The 23,518-nt window shown below is 36.3% G+C and overlaps 1 protein-coding gene across 1 annotated transcript in view; it reads left to right on the top strand.

The window, feature by feature from the left end:
* The window catches only part of sspo (SCO-spondin), a 102,705-nt gene that overhangs the window by 39,912 nt on the left and 39,275 nt on the right, over positions 1 to 23,518 (top strand). Inside the window, 36 exon segments of the mRNA XM_016235575.1 lie at positions 348 to 448; positions 579 to 789; positions 875 to 1,027; positions 1,779 to 1,916; positions 2,069 to 2,251; positions 3,355 to 3,505; positions 3,773 to 3,932; positions 4,795 to 4,849; positions 4,976 to 5,089; positions 6,065 to 6,313; positions 7,660 to 7,787; positions 8,066 to 8,207; positions 9,158 to 9,384; positions 9,387 to 9,396; positions 12,033 to 12,293; positions 12,378 to 12,539; positions 13,690 to 13,851; positions 13,946 to 14,110; positions 15,288 to 15,479; positions 15,635 to 15,757; positions 16,362 to 16,491; positions 16,589 to 16,714; positions 16,877 to 16,968; positions 17,038 to 17,220; positions 18,877 to 19,047; positions 19,146 to 19,388; positions 19,476 to 19,584; positions 20,344 to 20,390; positions 20,496 to 20,666; positions 21,536 to 21,670; positions 21,749 to 21,891; positions 21,979 to 22,073; positions 22,205 to 22,239; positions 22,331 to 22,473; positions 22,561 to 22,655; positions 23,328 to 23,377. Of these exon segments, the coding sequence (XP_016091061.1) occupies positions 348 to 448; positions 579 to 789; positions 875 to 1,027; positions 1,779 to 1,916; positions 2,069 to 2,251; positions 3,355 to 3,505; positions 3,773 to 3,932; positions 4,795 to 4,849; positions 4,976 to 5,089; positions 6,065 to 6,313; positions 7,660 to 7,787; positions 8,066 to 8,207; positions 9,158 to 9,384; positions 9,387 to 9,396; positions 12,033 to 12,293; positions 12,378 to 12,539; positions 13,690 to 13,851; positions 13,946 to 14,110; positions 15,288 to 15,479; positions 15,635 to 15,757; positions 16,362 to 16,491; positions 16,589 to 16,714; positions 16,877 to 16,968; positions 17,038 to 17,220; positions 18,877 to 19,047; positions 19,146 to 19,388; positions 19,476 to 19,584; positions 20,344 to 20,390; positions 20,496 to 20,666; positions 21,536 to 21,670; positions 21,749 to 21,891; positions 21,979 to 22,073; positions 22,205 to 22,239; positions 22,331 to 22,473; positions 22,561 to 22,655; positions 23,328 to 23,377 (5,055 nt within the window).

Raw genomic sequence — 23,518 nt, 5'->3', positions numbered from 1 at the left:
AGATTTTTATTAATATGGAAATACGATTTTTTTTTTTTAATGAAAGGATACTCTAAAATAAGAAACTAAAATTGCCAGTAGGTGGTGGTAAATGTCTTAATAAATAAGTCATTGAGGCATTCATTCATTCATTTGATTCGTTCAAACTGCTGATTCATTCAGGAATGAAGTAAATGGCTCTCTTTATGAATAGCCCATTGAATCATTGGTTCTCTTGATTCGTTCAGAACGTGGATTCATTCAGAAACGAATTATTTGGAGACACACAACAGTTCTGCTGTGAGAACTGTGATAATTATTATATATCTATGTAATAATGTATAATTTCTATAATTCTCTTTCTCCAGATAAAGTCAGTCCCACCACAGCGCCACCTAGTGAGGGAAACGCCAGTCGCGTTTGTCTGGAGTTCACCTGTGCTGATGGCTCCTGTGTGCCCTTCAACGCGGTACACTGATCTGCGTGAAATTAATATTGATGTGTTTATTTGTGTTTATACATCGAGAATACCACCTTGTTTTTTAGACATTCATGATGTGGTTGAGGCAGTGTGGTCTGTCTGTCCTTGTGTTGTTTAGTTGTGTAACGGTGCAGCAGACTGTCCCGCAGACGCCTCAGATGAGACGGGCTGTGGTGTCTGGGGTCCCTGGAGCTCCTGGAGCCCCTGCAGCCGAAGCTGTGGATCAGGAACCATGAGCCGACAGAGACGCTGCAGCCTGGAGGACTCAGACGGACACTGCAGAGGAGAGAAAACACAGCGACAGCAGTGCTACTCCACCGCCTGCCCCGGTACAATATATTACCCCATGTAAATACATACCTGATGTCTGAACGTTCTGGTGTCAGATGTTGAGTTTTTGGTTCTGTCTGACAGTCGATGGCTACTGGCTGCCGTGGGTCACGTGGTCGAACTGCAGTAAAGGTTGTGGCGCTGTTGAAGTCCGTCAGAGAGAGTGTTTCCCACCACAGAACGGAGGCAGAACCTGTGCAGAACTACCTGGAGAAACTAACCTGACTACTGACATCAGTAAGAACCAGAACAAACAACCTCCAGCAGATGAACCGCTTCAGCTGGGCTCTAGTTTAAATCTTCACTGGTTACCAGTCTACCTCCAGTTATACCCATAACCATTTTTTATCCATCTAAAATCATTTTGGAGCTCGTCCAATCTGGTCTAAGTAGTGTCAGTTTCAACAGGGGATGTTAGAATAATTGTACATTTAAAAAAAAAAAAACACATTATATATATAAAAATCTGGGTTATGTAAACTAAAAAATTTTTTTTAATTATTTTTATTATAATTCTCATTTTTAAATTGATGTAATAAAATAAGCTGAATAAATTGATGAAAAACAAAAATAAAATAAAAAATAATACCAACTATATGGACATAAAAAAAATTATTACAATTAATAAATACTAACACATTAAAACATTAACTAAAAAATTTTTTTAAATTAAAAATATTAATACAATAACATCACAAAACACAAAAAACAGTCATGGATCATTCAGGTAATGACACAGAGTATTTAGAATCAAGGGTATTATATTTCAGACCATTTACCAAACAATATTTTATTTATATTCACCAGTTACAGACAGTAACTGCTGAGCTAAAGCCCTTGTGGTTTCTGTATCAGCAGTGTATGTTTAAACTCAGTTTATAGTGATGTATAGAGCAGTGCAGGTCGGTTCATCTGCTCTTTTTTTGTTAAATGAGCTCCATGATGAAGCACTCAATGTTTCCCAGCTGAACACAGATGTGTTTTTCAGAGCCATGTCCTCAGGACGGCTGCGCTAACGTCTCTTGTCCCGTGGGCCTCGTCAGACATAGCTGTGCGCCGTGCCCTTTGACCTGCGCTCACATATCCGGGGCAACAACATGTGACCACAACTCCAGGTGTTTCACAGGTGAGCCGTTAACAATGCTTTACCTCTCAGCTTCTTTAATGTCACTGATGGCCATTCATAAATGCCAATGCTGTGGTAATATAAAGATTGTTTTACTGTCCTGTATATTCGTGGTTGTCTGTTTCCTCACTGGTTCTGTTGTTTCGTGTCAGGCTGCTGGTGTCCTGATGGGACGGTCATGAATCACGAGCAGCAGTGTGTTCGGCCGGAGGAGTGTGTGTGTGAGGTGTCTGGGGTTCGATACTGGCCCGGTCAGCAGGTCAAAGTGGGTTGTGACATCTGTGTGTGTGAGCGAGGACGAGCCCAGCGCTGTCACACCAACCCAGAGTGCTCAGGTAAACACACACACTCAAATAAACACACACTATGTTAGGTTTCTGTGAATTGTTGGGACTTTCCATAGATGTCTATTCTTTATACTGAGCAAACGATATCCCCTAAACCTACCCTTTACAGAAAACCTGTTTGCCTTGTTACACTTTCAGATAAAGACCATTTAGTATTTTCAATAATTTTTTCCCCACAATGTAAAAAATTTCAAGTTGAACTATCCTTTGGTCCCCGCAATGTAGGATAAACAAGAACACACACACATTCACTCACACTCATTTAATAAAACATTCACACGTTCATGCTTCTCTGATGTCAGTTAATGGTCACATGACATGCAGGTACACAAATAAAATACTTCATAATTTTTAGTGTTTTATTTGATTGGTTGAAAGTGTTTTATTTCAGTGTATTTTATATTAAAGTAATGAATTGTAATTTTTTATTATTTCAATAAAAAAAAATTTAATCAACCCATATGCCCTGTGCAAAAAATCACTAATTTTTGATTGTAATTCCTATGTATACATTATGCTAATACTTGTTAATTTGTTTTTAATTGATGGTGATTTTAATTTAAATTGTTTTTAATTGATGGATGTACGTTTTTTGATTTATGATTTAGAAAAATAATTTTATTTATGATCAAGAAATTAATATTGAAATAATTTAACAACAATTTTGCATGTTCACGGTTCTCTGATGTTGGTTAATGTTCAAATTACATGCTGGTAAACAAATAAAATGTTATGTATTTTTTATTAAGAGTTTTATTTAAATGTTTTTTTTTTTTTACAGTTTAATGAATTATTAGCTTTTCATGAACTCACAAACGCCTTACAGATTTCTTACGAACCCCATTTTAGAAACCCTTATTTAACAAATGCAGTTTTATGTTCTGTTGTTTTCCTGTTGAAACAGAAAATTGGGATGAGACACAAAACATTATTATTTTTTTAAATAGTCAGTAAATTTGAGTTTACATCACAAACCAGCAAAGCCATGATTTGGTACTTGCTATTGCTTAAATGTTATGATTTTCTTGCTGTTGCTTGTTAAAGTGTGTCCTGCAAGGTTTTTAATCACTGCACATGTGTGTTTTCATCAGTTCACTGTGGCTGGTCGTCCTGGTCTCAGTGGGGCGAGTGTTTGGGTCCGTGTGGAGTTCAGAGTGTCCAGTGGTCTTTCCGCAGCCCGAATAACCCCTTAAAACACGGAAACGGCCGACAATGCCGAGGAATTTACCGGAAAGCACGACGGTTAGTATTAATATGTTGCAAAGCATCCTGAAGATCTGGGAAATGTAAAACACACATCTGCCTTTTTGCTTTAGCAGATGTTTTGATTAGTCACATTAATGCATTCAGCAGATGCTTGTGTCCAAAAACTACATGCATTGCATAAATGCATTATACATTTGATTAATACAAGCTTTCCCTGGAAATCGAACCCATGACCCTGGCATTTCTAGTGCAGTGCTTTAGTGGATGTTTATGATATTTTTCATGCGGTTTGTTTGTTCTCAGCTGTCAGACAGAGCCGTGCAGTGAGTGTGAATATCATGGACACACACATGCGGTGGGAGAGCGCTGGAAAGGCGGTCAGTGTCAGATGTGCCAGTGTTGGCCTAACCTCACGGTGCAGTGCATCCCGTACTGTCCTTACACTGCCACTGGATGCCCACAGGTGTGTGTGTGTGTGTGTGTGTGTGTTAAAAAACACTTAATATTCAGTAATATTATTGATTTAACTGAACTGACCCTGTCAGATGAGAATAAAACAAAACTCTCCTGAATCTGCAGGAAGTTTGTGAGTTGATGAAAAGCTAATAATTAATTAAATTGTAGAAATGTAAAATTAAATAAATTAAAAATATTAAACAATTTATTTGTTTACCTGCATATCATTTGAACATGAACTGTCATCAGAGAACCATCAACATGAAAATATGTTATTTAAATGTAATTATTATTTTAATATAAATTTCTTGATCGTTAAATTATTGCCTCATTCCTGAAATTGTATTTATTTCATAATTAATAAATTTTTCTATGTCAATATTGTTATTTTTCTGTTTATTACTCTGAAACAGGCTGTTTTTTATAAATGAATGTGAACTAATTTGTTCAGTTACACCACAAAACACAGAAATCAAATGACAATTTGATTTTAGTTTTTTTTTTTGCATTAAATTTATAGCTATTGCGGTAACACTTTTTAATAAGGTTCCATTTGTTAACCTAAGTTAATTCTTTAATTAACAGTGAAAAATACTTCTAAAACATTCATTAATCTTAGTTAATGGCAATTGCAACAATTTCTAATGCATCACTAAAATCAAAAGTTGTGTATTTTAATATTATTTAATGGACCTGAGCTAAAGTGAAATAATAGTTGTATTTTTATTAACTTACAAAGATTAATAAAGACTATAACAAATAGCTTGAGCTTTGTTAATGCTATAACTAACATTAACTAATGGGACCTCATTATAAACATTATATTGCATGTTCAGGTTTAACTGGGTAACATTTTTTCTCCGTTTCAGGGTCGTATTCTGATTCCAGGGGAAGGAGACAAGTGTTGCTATTGTGAAGAAAAAGGTTTGACATATTTGTCATAGTTATTATTTTATACTTGTGTTTTTTGTATTCATAATAACACTAGATTGATCATGCAGTCAGAATGCGCTGTTGTTCATGCAGAAGTCTGCTGTGTTGTGTTGTCAGGTAATGGCAGCACTATTATGACGACTACACCAATGATCCTGCCAATAACACTCGGACCCTCCACCCCACCAGAGGGCCCTCCGACCGTCCCGACGTACCCTCTGCCACCTGCAGGTCCGTTTCATTCAAACACACATCAGTACTAGTGTTGCCAACTTAGAAATTTTGTTGCTACATTTAGCAACTTTTCAGACTACCCTAGCAACTGTTTGTTCCAAAAGCACCAAGCAACAAATTTAGCTATTTTAAAAATTTATTTGACAACTTTTAGCAACTTTTGATAAGTGACTCGTACTATAAAAAGGCAAACATTTTCCATCTAAATTACACAAAAACACAATTTTTTTTCTCACAGGTGCGAGTGTACATCTGACAATTCTGACTTCTTTTCTCACGATTGTGAGATATAAACCCACAATTGTGAGTTATAAAGTCCAGTTCTTTTTCACAATTCCGACTTTATAGCTTGAGAAAAAAGTCAGAATTGTGATAGAAGTCGTCGTAATTATCTTTTTTATTTTTTATTCAGTGGCAGAAACAGGCTTCTTTAGACTCATGAACAACCATCACAAAACAGAAAAATAGTCGTGAATCATTCTAATGTAAAGACACAGTATTAAGAATCAAAGATAAATAAACTTTTGAACAGATATTTTTTATAAATTCAGCTATTAATTTGCCGCGTGAACTACAGTATATGTAAATATCTGTTATGTGAAACAGCTTATCCAGGACGGCATTAAATTAAAAAAATGCAATGTTTATGATTCCTCTAATTTTGTTAAAATAATTATCATTTTCAGAGATTCTGCAAGGGTAATTCTATAAATTTGTGAGCAGAACTGTCATTTTTAATGCACATAGTCAAGAAAACTACTATAAATCACTTGCAAATACACATTTTTATTTTGAAAACTCTTTAAATGCAGTAATAATTATGTGAAGTATTATTCATGTATATTGTATAATATAAAGATGTTTTATTATGTTTATTTATTTAGTGTTTATTTATTGATTTAGTCTTTGATGCGTCCGAGTCATTTCTAACGCTCTATTTTCACATACTGTATTCTGTGTGTTGTTTTATAGATGAGTGTTGGTCCGCTCTGGGCGTTCTCTCGCTCCCTGCCAGCAGCTTCAGCGCCTCGTCCCATCAACCCGGTCACCCTCCGTCAGCGGGACGTCTGCACGCTCGGGACCCCCACAGCGACCTGCAGGGCTGGAGCCCGGAGCCAGAGGAGTACAGAGAGCTCCCGGCCGGGACCCCTGAGGAGCACAGACACTCGTCACGCGGGCCGTACCTCCAGATAGACCTGCTCAGACACTACAACATCACAGGTCACAAACAACAGCTCATTTAAGAACATATAGTCAAAGAGTCTGCTGTTCACTGAAGCTGAGGTCCGTTAGAATGCTGATGATATTTGAAAATGATATAGTTCACATCGATTTGAATTTTACTGTACTTTAGTGACATAACAGTGCTGTATATTTAAATGTCCAATGCATTTACAAGTTATAGTCTTCAAAAACTGTTAATAATTATAATAATGAGTACATTTTCTGTGGTAAATTGTGGGTGGTGCTTGCTGTGGCAACAGTCAGCGCTAGGCTTCTGCTAGAGTGTTCACTGTGGTTGCTAGGGTGTTGCTATGTGGTTACTAGGCGGTTTCTAGGGTGTTCAGGGTGGTTGCTAGGGTGTTGCTATGTGGTTACTTGGAGGTTGCTACTGTGGGGTGTTCAGGGTGGTTGCTAGGATTTTGCTATGTGGTTACAAGGAGGTTGCTAGACAGTTACTAGGGAGTTGCTTGGGTGTTTTGGGTGATTGCTAGGACATTGTTGTGTGGTTGCTAGGGTGTTGCTGTGGTGTTACTAGGTGGTTGCTAGGGTGTTCACGGTGGTTTCTAGGGTTTTGCTATTTGGTTACTAGGAGGTTGTTAGTCAGTTCCTATAGAGTTGCTTGGGTGTTTTGGGTGATTGCTAGGGTGTTGCTATGTGGTTACTAGGCGGTTGCTAGGGTGTTTCTATGTGGTTACTAGGCGGTTGCTTCGGTGTTCAGGGTGGTTGCTAGGGTTTTGCTATGTTGTTACTAGGAGGTTGCTAGGCAGTTACTAGGAAGTTGCTATGTGGTTACTAGGCAGTTGCTAGGGTGTTCAGGGTGGTTGCTAGGGTTTTGCTATGTTGTTACTAGGAGGTTGCTAGGCAGTTACTAGGAAGCTGCTAGGGTGTTGCTATGTGGTTACTAGACCGTTTCTAGGGTGTTCTGGGTGCTTGCTGGGGCTTTGCTGTGTGGTTTCTAGGTTGTGCTGGCTTATTACAAGGGAAATGTCAGTCAGTTTACTAGGATTATCAGGGTGGTTGCTAGGGCGTTGCTGTGTGGTTGCTTGGCAGTTTCTAGGGAATTCTGGATGGTTGCTAGGGCATTGCTAGGCGGTTGATAGGGTTTTATGGGTAGTTACTAGGGCATTGTTGTGTGGTTGCTGGGGTGATGCTAGGCATTTTGTAGAGTTCTCTGGGTGGTTGCTAGGGTGTTGCTTGGCAGTTGCTAGGTTGTACTCAGTGGTTGCTTTGTCTGTGTTTTTCTGGTCCTGAAATATGGGTAATGCAAGACCATAACAGTGACACTTTGCTTTTCATAATAAAGCTAAATAAATGTAATGTGTTGTTTGTTTGTGGTGTTGCAGGCGTGTTGACGCAGGGTGGCGGCGTGTTTGACACGTTTGTTTCCAGCTTCTATCTGCAATTCAGCAGCGACGGACATCAGTGGTTCACTTATAAAGAACTGATCACAGACGCCAGACCCAAAGCTAAGGTGACACACAATCACCCAACATCAACAACAGACAAAATCTCATCTAACACTTCGATTCATGTCTCACTTAAACACTACATGCAGCAAAATAGAAACATTTACTTTTTTTCTGTTGGCTGCGGCTGCCTTCTCAAAGATGGAAAAATATTTTGTGTAATTTTGTATTAAAGTATTTTGAATTTGTATTGCAGTACCCATTTCAACCACTAGTCAATATTATATACTGCACCTTTAAGAAATAAGTATTTATATTTTGTTTTTCTGAATGTCTCTTCCAGGTGTTTCAGGGAAACCGTGATGACCGTGGCGTAGCTTTGGCCCGTCTGGACCGGATGGTGTCGGCTCGCTTTGTACGAATTCTGCCTCATGATTTTCAGAATGGAATCTATCTGAGAGTCGAAGTCATGGGCTGTGCTGATGGTATCTTTAGTTTCCCTCTCCATTGCATTGTAGGTGTCAGAACAGCAAGTGAATAGCCCTAATGTCCATCTAAAATTCTCTGACTCTCATTCCCATCAGAGCATGAGTGGTCAACTCCCACCCCGCCGCTACGTCCCTGTAGAGAAAGCGAGTTCCTCTGCGGTAACGGCCGCTGTGTTCCTGCTGGTCCACGGGGGGCACTGTGTGACGGGATCGACGACTGTGGCGACGGGACAGATGAGTTCAACTGCGGTGGGTACCAGTGTTACTATCATTAACTACAACAAAAATATTCTTAAAAATCGATGATAATTTGAATGAAATAATAGCTTCACTTATTTTAGTTGCCATTTTTATTTACTTTAGTTGGTGTAATAAAATAAAATAAAATGAAATTACTAAAAATGAAACGGAAAATAAAAATAAATAAACTATTTTTGACAAAAACCATTTAAAAAATGACAAAACAACAAAATTACTAAAACTTTAATTGAAATAAAAAAAACGAATTAAAAAATTGTATAATGTTATATTAATGATATTATTAAATATCAGTGGTGGGCATAGACCCAGACTTAATCTGCTGGACAAAAAGGGGATAAAAAAGGCCTTGATTTAGTGTTTTATAAAGCTTGAAAATATATCATTAATTATTATAATACATTTAACCCCAGAACCAAAACAAAAAGAAATTGCATCAGATTTTACAGATTTAAATAAGAAATAACAACAAATACTGCATGTCACTAATGCATTTATTTAAAATGAAAATCGCCATTAAAAATAATGAGAATTACAAAAATGAATTGGAACTTGAAGGTAAAAAATATAAATAATGTCACAGTGCAAAACTCTTATTCATCCTAAAAATAGGCTTCAGTTTTTCCGTGCTTTTTTTTCTTGCTGAACACTTTATTTAGTTATAAACGAAATATTTATTTTATGTTCAGGAACTCGTCCCGCTCCTACCAGAAGGCCGGCGGTCTGCCCGTCGGGTCAGTTCTCCTGTCCTCCTCCAGGAGGCTGCATTGAGGCGCAGCGCCGCTGTGATGGAGTCCCTCACTGTCCTGATGGAGCGGATGAGAGAGACTGCACACACACAAATATTACCCACGTCACCCCCACCGCCGCCCCTCTCCGGACGCCCAGCAAGAAACCCGTGACCACTCAGAGTGCCCTGACCACCACTGTGAGACTTAACCTATTAACATGTTAACTAGAATCACAGTTAAAGCAAATCTGACAATGACATGCCCAACCCAAAAGTATAGCCATATCACTTAAAAAATTATTATAATATTAAAATGTATAAAGCTAAACAAACTCTGTTATAATGCAAAATATTTAATATTACATTTATTAAATATGCCTCATTTTCTTTCATATAATAATGCACAAATGGTGTTGCTAGAGCTTAAGTAGTACTATTGTGACTCTGCTGTCCAGAAGATTGGTTATAGTTGTGTTTTATTGAAATGTGTTTTTGATATTAATGTTTATTAGTTGTATATCAGATACACAGTAATTGTAATTAATCCTGGAATTAAATTTTAAACTATTTTTTTCTTTGCATTTCCTAGGAAGGAGGACCTGGTCAGAAAGGTAGGAGCTCATATGATATATTATTATAGTTTTTGTTAATATTCTGAATTAGATTTTTTCTCTCTCTCTTTTTTCAGTTTAATTTTAGTGACAGTTTTACTCATTTTCTTGTGTGTTATCATAAAAAAACGTCTATACATTTTAATTAATTAATATTTTATTTGTAGTTATTTTAGTACATCAAGGTAAACTAAATGAGAACTAAATGAGAAATCTTGCCTTGACCACTAGCTGAAATAAAATGTCCAGTTAACATTTTTTCAAGTAACAAATTTTTTTTTAATGCTATTAGTTAACTGTAATAACCTTACCTGACTCTCACCTGTCTGTCACGCATCAGGTGTCTGTTCTTCTGCTCTGGGATTGGAGGATGGCCGTGTCCATTATGGTCAGCTGACCTCGTCCTCATACAGAGAGAATAATCCTGCAGACGCAGGCCGGCTCAACGTCGTACCCAATGTGTGAGCGTTTTATGATGAATTAAGGTTATAAACGTATGAATGCACAAATGAAGAAAATATGACTATCATCTCATCTTGCAAATAGAATAAACAAGATCAACCACAACATGTGACATGATGCCTTTGATGACATTTGTTTGTTTCGGTGCTTCTCAGGATGGTGATGGAGCCCGGATGGAGTCCGTTACCTGGAGACCCTCATCCGTACTTCCAGGTGGATTTCCTGGAGCCCACATGGATTTCAGGTGTGGTGACGCAGGGCAGTGAACGCATGTGGGGATACCTGAGCAAATACAGACTGGCCTTCGCTTTAGTGGAGAACCACTTCATCAACTTCACTGAGACTGGAGACAGAGGCTCTCCTCCGAAGGTAATCAAACACATGAATTTGCCATTGGGATTGAGCTGTGCTGGTTCAAATGAAAGTTGGATGTGTAAATGAAGTGTGTTGTTGTGTCCGTGTCAGATATTTGAGGTGAGGATGGTCAGCCGGACGCCCGTCACACGCTGGTTGGACAGATTGGTCCGAGCTCGGTTTCTCCGGATCATTCCTGTAGAGTTTCGCCACACTTTCTACCTCCGTGTGGAGGTGCTGGGTTGTAGAGGAGGTACAACTGCTGCCTGCTGGTGTTTCCTTTTAGTTTTCATTACCTGGGTGAATCAAGTGACCAGGTCATAATTCATACCGCATTAAAAACAACAGAAAAAATGGATTTTACATAAAAACGTTGAATCATATTTTAATGACAATTACTTTTTGTTTTTGTTTTTTTACATTGTTACATTGACATTATCATGACAATTAAACACATTAAAATCCCAAACATTTCCATAATGCAAAGTTATTTTAGTATTACTGGTATACTATTATAGTTTTTATGATTTTTTTTTTTTAATTATTTTTTATTTTAGTTACAATTTTAGTTATTTTGTTATGTTTTTGTCGTTTTTACTGTTTTTTTTTAAATATCCATACCTCTCTCTCTCTTTCTCTTTCTCTCACTCTCTCTCTAAATTATAATTTTTTGTTCCAATTTAAATTTTATTTATTTTGGTACTTCAAGTTAAACTAAACGAAAATGAGAAATGTTTAATTTTTTTAAATACTTTATTTCAGTTATAGATCATTTATCATGTAACAAACATTGGTGTTTATGGTGTTAGTTTTAGTTACCAATAATAACTTTGCCATAATCCAAAATGCCATTAAAAAAAAGTATATTATTATTATGCCATAATAAAAAACAAAACAAAACAAAAAACTTCCCATGACTTTAATGCAATTTTTAATTATATTTTTAAATAATATAATTATTTTTGTATATTTTAAATAAAAATAGCAAATGTTAATTAATTCTATGATCTATGCATGAAATATAATTTATTACAGTTTTTTTCAACTGCTTACACACAAAATCTTTACTTGTCACACAATTTCTGAAAGCTGACACTCAAACACCAGAACCACACACCAAATCTGCAAAACCATACACTGATTCATGCGTGCAATTCTTGGATTTGTGTGTAAAGTAAAAAAAAAAAAAAGAGGCAAAGTTTTGAAAATGTGTGTAAGCAGTTGAAAAAAAACTGTAATTAATACATTTTAAACAACGTTAATGGTCCTAGAAAATAACCTTTTTTAGCATTTTCTTTAAGCATTATATGATGCAATGTGTAATATATGTAATCTATTATATCAACCTCAGAAGAAGAAAAAATAGGTTGCAACTAACAGAGTTATTATTGTCATTGTTCTGTTCAGATGAGTTGGTCACACCCAGGAGTGAAGTGACCACAGCGCCACCTGGTGTACCAGGATTACAGACCCACACCGGCCCAACGGGACATCCTGGTCACTATAACTCCACCACTGGACGTCCCGGACTTCACACCACCAGTCCACAGGACGGCAGCCCAGGAGTGGCTCCACCGACCCACATCACCACAGCGCCACCTGCGGTCGGTCCGACGGGAGAACCGGGCGTTCATGTTCTGACGCCTACACCCTTCTTCAACACGACAGGTGTGTGTTTGTGTGTTTGACACAGCAGGTGCTGGGGTATAACAATAGTAAATGCTTTCAAAATACTGTGATCCATTTTTAAAGGATTCTGGGATACATCTACACCCCCTGATGATGGCTTACCCAGAGTTGTGTGCGTGGAAGGACAGTTCGCCTGCAGGACGTTCGGTTGTGTGGAAGCTGCTCTTGTGTGTGACGGCCGTGAGGACTGTCCCGACGGATCCGATGAAGATCGCTGTGGTACAAATAAAACATTTATTTTGATAATTACATGCCAGCAGTGTTGAGGAAGCTGCATAGAAGCTGCTAATCATAACTGGAGCAGTTAAATTACAGTCAGGTTGCCCTTCTGAAAAAGTAATAATAATAATAATTTATGCATTTAGCAGACGCTTTTATCCAAAGCAACTTACAGTGCATTCAGGCTATACATTTTTTACCAGTATGTGTACTAAAAAGTACTAGCTAATTATCTTGAAGTTATTTAAGAGCTTTATCTTTTTAAATAATGAGCTGTCAGAACTGTGATATCATTTATTTTCGCATGCAGGATATTATTTATCTTGCACAAAAACAGTGAGGATGTCAATTAAGGTAACAGCATTAGATGCATTTCTACCACATATGCAGAAATAAAACATCCTGATTTCTACAGACAAGGTCAAGCATCAACAACAAACAACAGCATTTCACTTAATATACAAATGTGACACATTATTTTAGTATTTATGTACTTTTATCATATTTATTAATATTTTGAATTAGCTTTTATTTTTGTATTTTCAGTTTTCATTCTAATTTTGTTTTAGTAATTTTGTTTTGTGCATTTGTAATTTATATTAATTTTGGGGTTATTTTAATAGTTCATCATTTTTAATATTTTTTATTTATTTTTATTTTCAAATTTAGTACTCCAGCATAAAGTTTTTAATTTAATATGTATATTTCAGTTTAATTTCATTTACTGAAAATGATTTTTAATTATTTTTCAACACTGTTACAATTATTCAGGGGATTCAGTACGTTGTTAAAAATGTTTTTATAAACTGTCTGATTTGTTTATGTAGTTATACTAACCTTAAACTTATTTTTTTTAGTTTTTAGAATTAAAAGCAAATATTTGCTTTATTTATCATGTATTGTTTCATTTGAATTGTTTTTCACATTTTACACTCACAACACTTTTTGTAATGCATTTTATTTTATTTTATTTTATTTTTTATGAACCAGTAAAGGCCAAGCTGAAAATGCATCTACTAAATGAATACATGTGTTATTTTTAATAGTGTTGTTGACTCTCCTAACACATATTAAAACCATTCATTGACCATTTATAATGTTCTTTAATAAATATTCTTCTTATAATAGTCTCAATCACAGAAACATGAATAACACTAATCTCGGCCCTCAGGGTCCGTCACACCCTCTCAGCGCCCCCTGCTGCCCAAACTCTGCTCCTCCAAACAGTTCAGCTGCTGGAGCGGCGAGTGTGTGAGTTTGGAGAAGAGATGTGACCTGCGCAGAGACTGTGCTGACGGCTCGGACGAGAGCGACTGCTGTGAGTCCAGAAACACACATCTCAGATGCTTATGTGTGAGCTGATCTCAGGTCAGGTGCATTGTGGGATTGAGAGGTCTGTTTGTGTCCTGCAGTCGACTGTATTCTGTCTCCCTGGACGTCCTGGAGTCAGTGCAGCGTGTCGTGTGGTCTGGGGTCACTTTTCCGCCAGAGGAACATCCTGAGAGACGCCCGGTCGGGCGGATCCTGCGGCGGCGCTCAGTTCGACAGCCGCGCATGTTTCCTGCAGGCCTGTCCTGGTACAAACATGTTTCTGTATTAACACTCATAATGCATTCAAAACCTGCATACTGTTTTTGCATTCGACATAATATTATAGAACAGTCAGAATTAAAAGACTTTTCAGCTGAAACCAGATTTTCTCATCAGTGAGTGAATTTGCAAACATTTCAAAGTTTTGAATGTTATTGTGTTATTACTACAGTTACCCGGTTTTCTATTAATAATAAAAGTAAGACATTTTTGGAATTACAAGTTATACATGAACTATAGCAATGCAAGAAAAAAATATTGCATATGTGCATGAAAAATGTATATTTGAATATATCATTATATGAAGTTTATAAAAAACAAATAATCTGAGAATTGCCATAGTTAGCATATTTAATTACTGAAATGAATTGAAATAAACTCCTTTGAACTCGTAACTGAAAAACAGTCATAATTTATGAAACATGTATGCGCAATTTTTTTTTTACAAAACAACATAAATGTTACCATGGAATTTTTTTAAACAAAATATATTCATTTGACTTGCAAAAACCATGGCTTCCAGATGAAAAAGATGATTATTTTTTTCATGCGGGATCATCAATATGCAAAGTGAAATGTGGACTTTAATTTTTCTCATTTTTAAAAAATATTTTTTATTGTACGTTTTTTAAATAGTTTATTTGTTATGTCACTTATATTTGTTATGTGTGTTTTGTGTGTTTTGTGTGTGTGTGTGTGTATTCATGCGTATCACTAAAATTCAATTCTAAAAGTGTGTGAGAAATATGGGAAAGAGGCTACATATATTATAATAATATATTATTATTATATGTTATACATACCTTTTCCAGGTATTTAATAACAATAAATAAAAGTTCTAGTAATATTAATAATAATATACATGTTAAATTATAGTCAGTTGAAAAGGATATAATTTTAAATATTTTAATAATATTCAATAGATTATTTCAGTATTAAATTTCATTATTATTTTTATTATTATTTCTAAAAAAAAGATGTGCATTTTGACAGTCTTAACCCATTTTTGTTTTCATTTCATCAAATTTGATTTTTTTTAAAGTACCTCTTCTGGGTCCAAACTGAGCTGAATGTGCTCATATCTCTGAAAACCTCCCTTAACCGCAGTAAAATCACTGTAACGCTCGGATTCGAGGCTCATTGTTTTCTCTTATGAATTCTCAGTGGACGGTCAGTGGTCAGAGTGGACGCAGTGGTCCGGTTGTGACGTCCCGTGTGGTGGAGGACTGATGGTGAGGAACAGGACCTGCTCGAACCCTCCGCACAAAAACGGTGGGAGAGACTGTGAGGGGATGAGCAGACAAACACACACGTGTAACACGCAGACCTGCGGCCCGAACACAGACACACAGAGCGGTGAGCGCTGCACGTGCTGCACGGTGGTTTAAAAAGCATGCATGACTGTTGCGTGCAGTTATATTTTGCTATAGTGCAACAGTCCTCATTCTGAAATGTAGGCTATTATTTGTAGTTTATTGCATGCTCTTGTTGAACGAGGTTGTTTGCTGCAGGCTGCACTGGAGGGATGATCCTGGTGGAGGAGTCGGATTGTTTGGCTGGAAAAATCGAGCCGTGTCCCGTGACCTGCTCTGACCTTCATTCTGAGAGGAACTGCTCCTTAAACTGCACTACAGGTACAACCTCACCTCCTTTTTAAGGCTGTTAATATGAAAATTATTTATTACAATTAATCAGTTTTTTAGATTTTATATATTGTCCTCTATTATTGTATCTCAAATGATTTATATATTGATGTAAATTATCAATACAGATATGCAGACCTAGTATATTTATAAAATAAATAAAAAAATTTTTTTTTTTTTACATTTTATTTGTATTGTTTTATTTTAATAATATTAATAATTCTATATGATAATAATAAATATATATTTTAGAGTATAGAAATATAGTTATTTGAAAAGGAAATGATTATTATTAATAATTATTACAATTTATTACATTAAATGTATTATTTTAATATTTCATAAATCATTTCAATAAATTCATAAAAATAATAATAATAATACATTTTGATAAAATGCCATTTTGATTAATTGATTTTTGATTGCATTTGATTAATTGCATTTTAATAATGATAAATAATTAATACAATTTCTTATTTTAATAATATTTAATAAGCTATTTTAAAAATAATTAATAATTATTACAAAGAGAAAGGCCAAAAGAGAAGTGATAATATATGATTTATGTATATATGTTTGATCTTTTGTTGGTTAGGATGTCGTTGTCCTCATGGGCTCTTCCTGCAAGAGGGCCGTTGTGTCAGTGCCAGTCAATGTGAGTGTTTATGGGAAGGTTCGGTCATCCGGCCTGGTCAGGACGTCAGTAACGGCAGCTGCAGCACATGGTCAGTAGATTCAATTGATTGCTGAGCTGTTCTTCTGATGATCTGGCCGTGTTTAATGCTGTAAATGCATGTCGTGATGTTTGATCCAATCACACAGTGTGTGTAAAGAAGGTCGTGTCACCTGTGATGAATCCAGCTGTGTCGCTCGCTGTGATTGGTCGGCCTGGTCTTCATGGACGTCATGTGACAGCAGCTGTGGGACAGGAATAGAGCACCGTTACAGGTGGACTGACTGGTTCATGAACCATTTAGTAAAGTTATAATGTGCAGTGTTTTTTATGCATGTAAAAACCAGCAGGAAAACATGTTTTATTACATTGAAAAATACATTTGTATTGATATTTTGAATGATTATATAAGTCCTCTATATGCCGTTTCTCCACAGATCTCCTCTGAGTCCAGTGGGAGTGGTGAATGTGGAGCCGTGTGAAGGAGACTCTACTGAAGCCCGTCGGTGCTACTCGTCCTGCTCGGAGGGTAACCTCAAATCAAACTGTTAGCGTGTAACACTAGTTTTAGTGCAGATGATGACTGTGAGGTGTGCAGGTCCTGAGGGAGTGTCGTGGAGCGAGTGGACGCTGTGGTCCGAGTGCAGTAAGACGTGTTTTCATCATGTGGACGCCGTGGGACTGAGGCGGCGCTTCAGGAGCTGTAATCACACACTCACCGGCGCCTCCTGTGGAGGAGAGGCAGAAGAACACGAGCCGTGCAACACCATCCACTGCCCCGGTACATCTCAAAACACACTTCATTATAGCATTGGAAATTAGACTTGCTCATTTGCTCTTAGTTGCAAAGATGCATACAGTTCAGTTCAGTTCGAGCTTATTTGTATAGCGCTTTTCACGATACAAACCATTGCAAAGCAGCTTTACAGAAAATGCAAGTTTCTATTTTAAAGTTAAGTTAAAGTAGTAGCTTATCAGCGGTGACCATGTCAAGTTGATGTCCATATGGCAGAAATGTACAGTAAAATTCATAGAGCTTTTGATGAGTTGACATTTCACCATATCACAATATTTTCTTTCAAATTTAAACAATAAATAAAAACTAAATAACATTTTTTTTAAAGACCAAATATGTTGATAAAGTCTATTTTTTTATTTCAGAGTAAAGGCAAATTTTACCTAAACATTATTCTAATATGGTAATTTAAGTAAACCTAAAAACAAACAATCAAATGAAATATAAATATTAATAATATATAATATATAGCTTATTATTAACAGTTATTATTATTATTAATTATCAACAGTTAGTTTTCAAAGCAACATTTGCAATTTTCATTGAAGCACTAAAATTAAAACTGAAAATAATATTAACAAAACAGTTTTAGAACTAAAACTAGACCTTAAAATTAAATGATAGAAAAACTTCTAAAATAACTAACAAAAATGACAAAAGCACACAACAAAATTGCTAAAAATGTTACTAAAATTAAAGTGAAAGCTAAACTAAAACTGAAATTAAAATAAATTAAATATAAATAGTAGTATAAAAAACTAATAAAAATTACAAAAGCACATACAAAAATATCTAAAAATGTAACCTAAATTAAAATGAAAACTGAACTAAAACTAAAGCTAAAATAAAAATAAATTAGACCTAAATAGTAATAATTAAAAACTAAAAATGACCAACACATACAAAACTGTTAAAAATATAACTAAAATTAAAATTGTGTAGTATAAAAAACATAAAGATAAAAGCTAATTCACATTAAGAAATTATAAAACTAAAATGAATCAAAATAAAATAATTGATAATACAAAATAAATAATACCTGCAGTATTACCAAATAAAAATCTTTATTACAGTGGAAACAAATACGAAATTCACAATTTTTGTCCATTAAAAAAAACAAACAAACAAAAAAATCCTCTATACATTTACAAGCTCAAGCGCTGCAGTTTCTGTGATAGTTTGTCTCTGGTGTGACACTAGTGAACGGCGGCTGGTCGTCCTGGTCGAGCTGGTCTGTGTGTTCGTCTGAGTGTGACTCTGGTGTTCAGACGAGAGAGCGCTTCTGTAGTTCTCCTCCGCCGCTGTACGAAGGCCTCGGCTGTTCCGGGCCGCACATACAGACACGAGACTGCAACGTCCAGCCCTGCTCTGGTAAATCACGCTATTAAACCTGCTGGAGCCTCTGCATAGCTTCTGCTGATGTGTGTGTTTGACTGAATGAATCAAAATAAAATAATTGATAATACAAAATAAATAATACCTGCAGTATTACCAAATAAAAATCTTTATTACAGTGGAAACAAATACGAAATTCACAATTTTTGTCCATTAAAAAAAACAAACAAACAAAAAAATCCTCTATACATTTACAAGCTCAAGCGCTGCAGTTTCTGTGATAGTTTGTCTCTGGTGTGACACTAGTGAACGGAGGCTGGTCGTCCTGGTCGAGCTGGTCTGTGTGTTCGTCTGAGTGTGACTCTGGTGTTCAGACGAGAGAGCGCTTCTGTAGTTCTCCTCCGCCGCTGTACGAAGGCCTCGGCTGTCCCGGGCCGCACATACAGACACGAGACTGCAACGTCCAGCCCTGCTCTGGTAAATCACGCTATTAAACCTGCTGGAGCCTCTGCATAGCTTCTGCTGATGTGCGTGTTTGACTGGTGTGTGTGTGTGTGTGTGTGTGTGTGCTGCAGGTGTGTGTCCAGACGGCATGAGCTTCCTGTCTAAGGCTCAGTGCGAGGCTCAGGGCGGCGCGTGTCCTCGAGTGTGTCTGGATGCCACGGCGGATGTGGAGTGTGCCACCGAGTGTTATGATGGCTGTTACTGCTCTCCTGGTTTCTATCTGTTCAATAACACCTGTGTGCCTCTCTACCGCTGCCCGTGTTACCATAAGGGGGCGCTGTACATGCAGGGAGACAGCGTGCCCGACGACAGCTGTAACAACTGGTAACCTACTTAAATTCATATTTTTATTCAGCAAGGATGCATTTAATTGATCAAAAGGGACATTTATAATGTTACAGATTATTTCTGCAATAACACCTGTGTGCCTCTCTACCGCTGCCCGTGTTACCATAAGGGGGCGCTGTACATGCAGGGAGACAGCGTGCCCGACGACAGCTGTAACAACTGGTAACCTACTTTAAATTCATATTTTTATTCAGCAAGGATGCATTTAATTGATCAAAAGTGACATTTATAATGTTACAGATTATTTCTGTTTCAAATAAATGCAACTTTCTATTCATCTGTGAATAAAACGTATCACGGTTTCCACAAAAATATCGGGCAGCACAACTGTTTTCGACATTGATAATAATCAGAAATGTTTCTCGAGTAGAAAATCAGCATATTATACTGATTTCTGAAGATCATGTGACACTGAAGACTGGAGTAATGATGCTGAAAATACAGCTGTGCATCACAGAAATACATTACAGTTTAACATAGATTCACATAGAAAACAGCTATTTTAAATTGTAATAATATATCACAATTTATACTGTATTTTTGAGCAAATAAATGCAGCCTTGTTGTGCAAAAACTCACTTTTTTGACCTTTGACCCTTTTTTCAACAAGATTTGTCTAATTTTGAATTCAATACATTTTTGAATGCTTAAATATTCACTTAAATAGTCAATGCATTTTTAAAAGTAAAAAAATGTCATATATATAATAAAAAAAAAGCCTATATTTTAAATGGTCTTGAATTAATTATAGTGTGATACTACATAATACTGCTATAATATTACAGTAACATGTCAACCACCCTTGAGATTTTCCAGTGCTGTCAAGTTATGATAATGATAATAGTTGATCACTTTTCGTGTGACATGTATATTCAGCTTCCCTGTGGATTTCGTCTGACAGTCTCTTGTGTTTGCTCACAGCACGTGTGTTAATGGAGAGATGCAGTGTGGAACAGCACCCTGCCCTGGTGAGGATCACACAATCACACCCTCTGCACCATATCTGTTTTTCATCTACCTATAGGCTGGGAAGGGTATTTCCATCTGCTTTCATTCCTTCTCCTCCTCTGCAGTGGATTGTGGGTGGAGTGAGTGGACGGCCTGGAGCGCATGCAGTCGCACATGTGACGTGGGCATCAGACGCCGCTATCGTTCAGGAACCGATCCAGCGCCGGCGTTTGGTGGCCGTGCGTGTGAGGGCGAGCGCATCGGACTGGACACATGCAGCATTACACCTTGTTTCGGTACAGTGACCCCATGACAACACATGACAAAGACTTTCTGCGATTAAGAGTTCAACGCAGGTCAATAACATCATAAAAGCTTTAATGGCACACAGCAATTTACAATTAGACACACAAATATATTTGCAATAAAAAGATTATTATTATTTTTTTTTTAATAAAATAAAAAATATATTAAAAAAAAACTTTATGGACATATTTAAAAAAATACAATTGACAAAAGCAACAGATTTACTAAAACTTTAACTAAAATTAAAAATTGAAAATGTTAAAATGAAAACTAATGCAAAATATTATTGAAAGCTATAATAGTGCAGCATACATGTAACAATAACATACATGATATTTATGCATATAATGCAAAAAAAATTATATACAATTTCTAACGCAAAACAAAATTTATACTGTATATAAAATAAATGATTGAAATTAAATAATAAATTGTATATATGTTACTAAATTAAAATAAATATAAAATAAAAAATATAGATATAAAATAATGAAAAAATACATAAATAAATAGAAAAGCTAAGTGTTAAGGCCTGTTTGCTAGGTGCCATTCTGTATTTTAATGCATTAATAAAAATGCAGAACTGTTTGTGTTTGTATGAATGTTTATGACGCAAATTTTGCAGAGTGAAGCCACACCTTACATTTACTTTATCCAAAGAGACTAACAATTGGAGAATACATGAATAATGAATAATTATACTAATAATTAATGAATAATTATGAGGCGTCACTGATTTATTCCAAAATATGGTTCAAACCACTCAAGGCCTATAAAACAGAAAATCATGAGCCTCTATCCAGGAGGTCTGACCCTGTGAAGTGACTGTGCATGTGATCATTGTGGTCTCTGTGTTCAGGAGTGAAGGGCCCGTGGAGCCCGTGGTCCGAGTGTTCGGTTCCCTGCGGTGGAGGATACAGGAGCAGAACCAGAGGTCCGGTCAGGACTCACGGGACGCCTCAGCAGTTCAGCGCCTGTAACCTGCAGCCCTGCGGTCAGTGACGCACACGTGTGTGTTTGTGTGAGCTGAGCCCTGGAACCTCATCATTTCTGTCTGTGTGTGTGATCTCAGGGAATGGAAGCGCTTGTACAGAAGGTCAGGAGTGGGTCGCATGTGTGAGAGAGGAGCTGCTGTGCTCAGATTTGGGGACGGAGGTCCAGAGAAACACCAGCTGTCTGCCTGGGTGCCAGTGTCCCGATGGGTCGGCCCTACAGGTGTGTGTGTATGTGTATATCTGATTATGTCTGTGAAGAGCCTGTGAGTGTATACCTGTCATTTGTGTGTGTGTGTGTGTGTTTCAGGATGGCGAGTGTGTGTCTCTGTTGCTCTGTCGCTGTCATGTTGATGGAGAGCAGCACAAACCCGGAGCCACAGTCACCAAAAACTGCAACAACTGGTAACAACATGGCACTAAATTATAGATAGATTATAACATAAGTGATATATTTTATTATTTTTAAATTAATAATAATTTTAACATGTATTTACCTGCATTTGAATGTGGTTGTTACTCCTGAAACTTTCCAGTGCACTGCACGATTTGAGAGTTTTGGAAAAACATTGTAAGAACATGATCTTTACTAAATATCCTAATGATTTTTGGCATAAGGAGCCCTGGAACCTCATCATTTCTGTCTGTGTGTGTGATCTCAGGGAATGGAAGCGCTTGTACAGAAGGTCAGGAGTGGGTCGCATGTGTGAGAGAGGAGCTGCTGTGCTCAGATTTGGGGACGGAGGTCCAGAGAAACACCAGCTGTCTGCCTGGGTGCCAGTGTCCTGATGGGTCGGCCCTACAGGTGTGTGTGTATGTGTATATCTGATTATGTCTGTGAAGAGTCTGTGAGTGTATACCTGTCATTTGTGTGTGTGTGTGTGTGTTTCAGGATGGCGAGTGTGTGTCTCTGTCGCTCTGTCGCTGCCATGTTGATGGAGAGCAGCACAAACCCGGAGCCACAGTCACCAAAAACTGCAACAACTGGTAACAACATGGCACTAAATTATAGATAGATTATAACATAAGCGATATATTTTATTATTTATAAATTAATAATAATTTTAACATGTATTTACCAGTAATGCCTATATGAGCATATAAGTATTTTTTAAATGTAAAATGTTAATATATTTAATTGGTAGAATATTTTTTTTAATTACTGAAAGTCTTAAAAACTTTGAAAACATAAGCGATATAATTTTATCCTATAATATTATTCTTTCTTAATAATTAATTATTTTTAATGCATTTAACAGTAACACATAAGAATACATATAAAATGTCAATATATTTTAGTGAAAGTTTTTAATTATTATTTTTTATTTAACAGAAAAGCCTTAAAAAGACGATATATTTTATAATTTTCAATAATAATAATTATTAATAAAAAAATTATACATAAAAATAATATTAATAAAATATATATTTATATTATTAATAATATAATATAATATTAAAAATAATACTAATAATTATTGGTAATTATTTTAAATTATGCATTTAATGAGATTGCATATGAAATATGCATATGCATTTGTAAGTTGCTTTGGATAAAAGCGTCTAATAAATGATTAAAAAAAAAAAATAAATAAATATGATATGAACATATAAATATAAAACAGTGTTATTTATTCATTATGTATTTTCTTTCTGCAGCACATGTGAATCAGGAAAGCTGGTGGACTGTACAAGTGTGGAGTGTGACGGTAAGAAGTTTAGAGATGCTCTTGTGTCTGTCACACACTCTCTGATGTGTGTGTGAGACTCTGTGTGTGAGACTCTGTGTGTGTGTGTGTGTGTGTGTGTGTGTGTGAGAGTGTGTGTGTGTGAGACTCTGTGTGTGTGTG

Source organism: Sinocyclocheilus grahami, unplaced genomic scaffold (assembly GCF_001515645.1).
Source record: "Sinocyclocheilus grahami isolate Dianchi unplaced genomic scaffold, SAMN03320097.WGS_v1.1 scaffold472.1, whole genome shotgun sequence".
In the NCBI taxonomy this organism is placed as follows: Eukaryota; Metazoa; Chordata; class Actinopteri; order Cypriniformes; family Cyprinidae; genus Sinocyclocheilus; species Sinocyclocheilus grahami.
The sequence above is the reverse complement of the archived record's forward strand: the minus strand, read 5'-3'. Positions and strand labels throughout refer to the sequence as shown.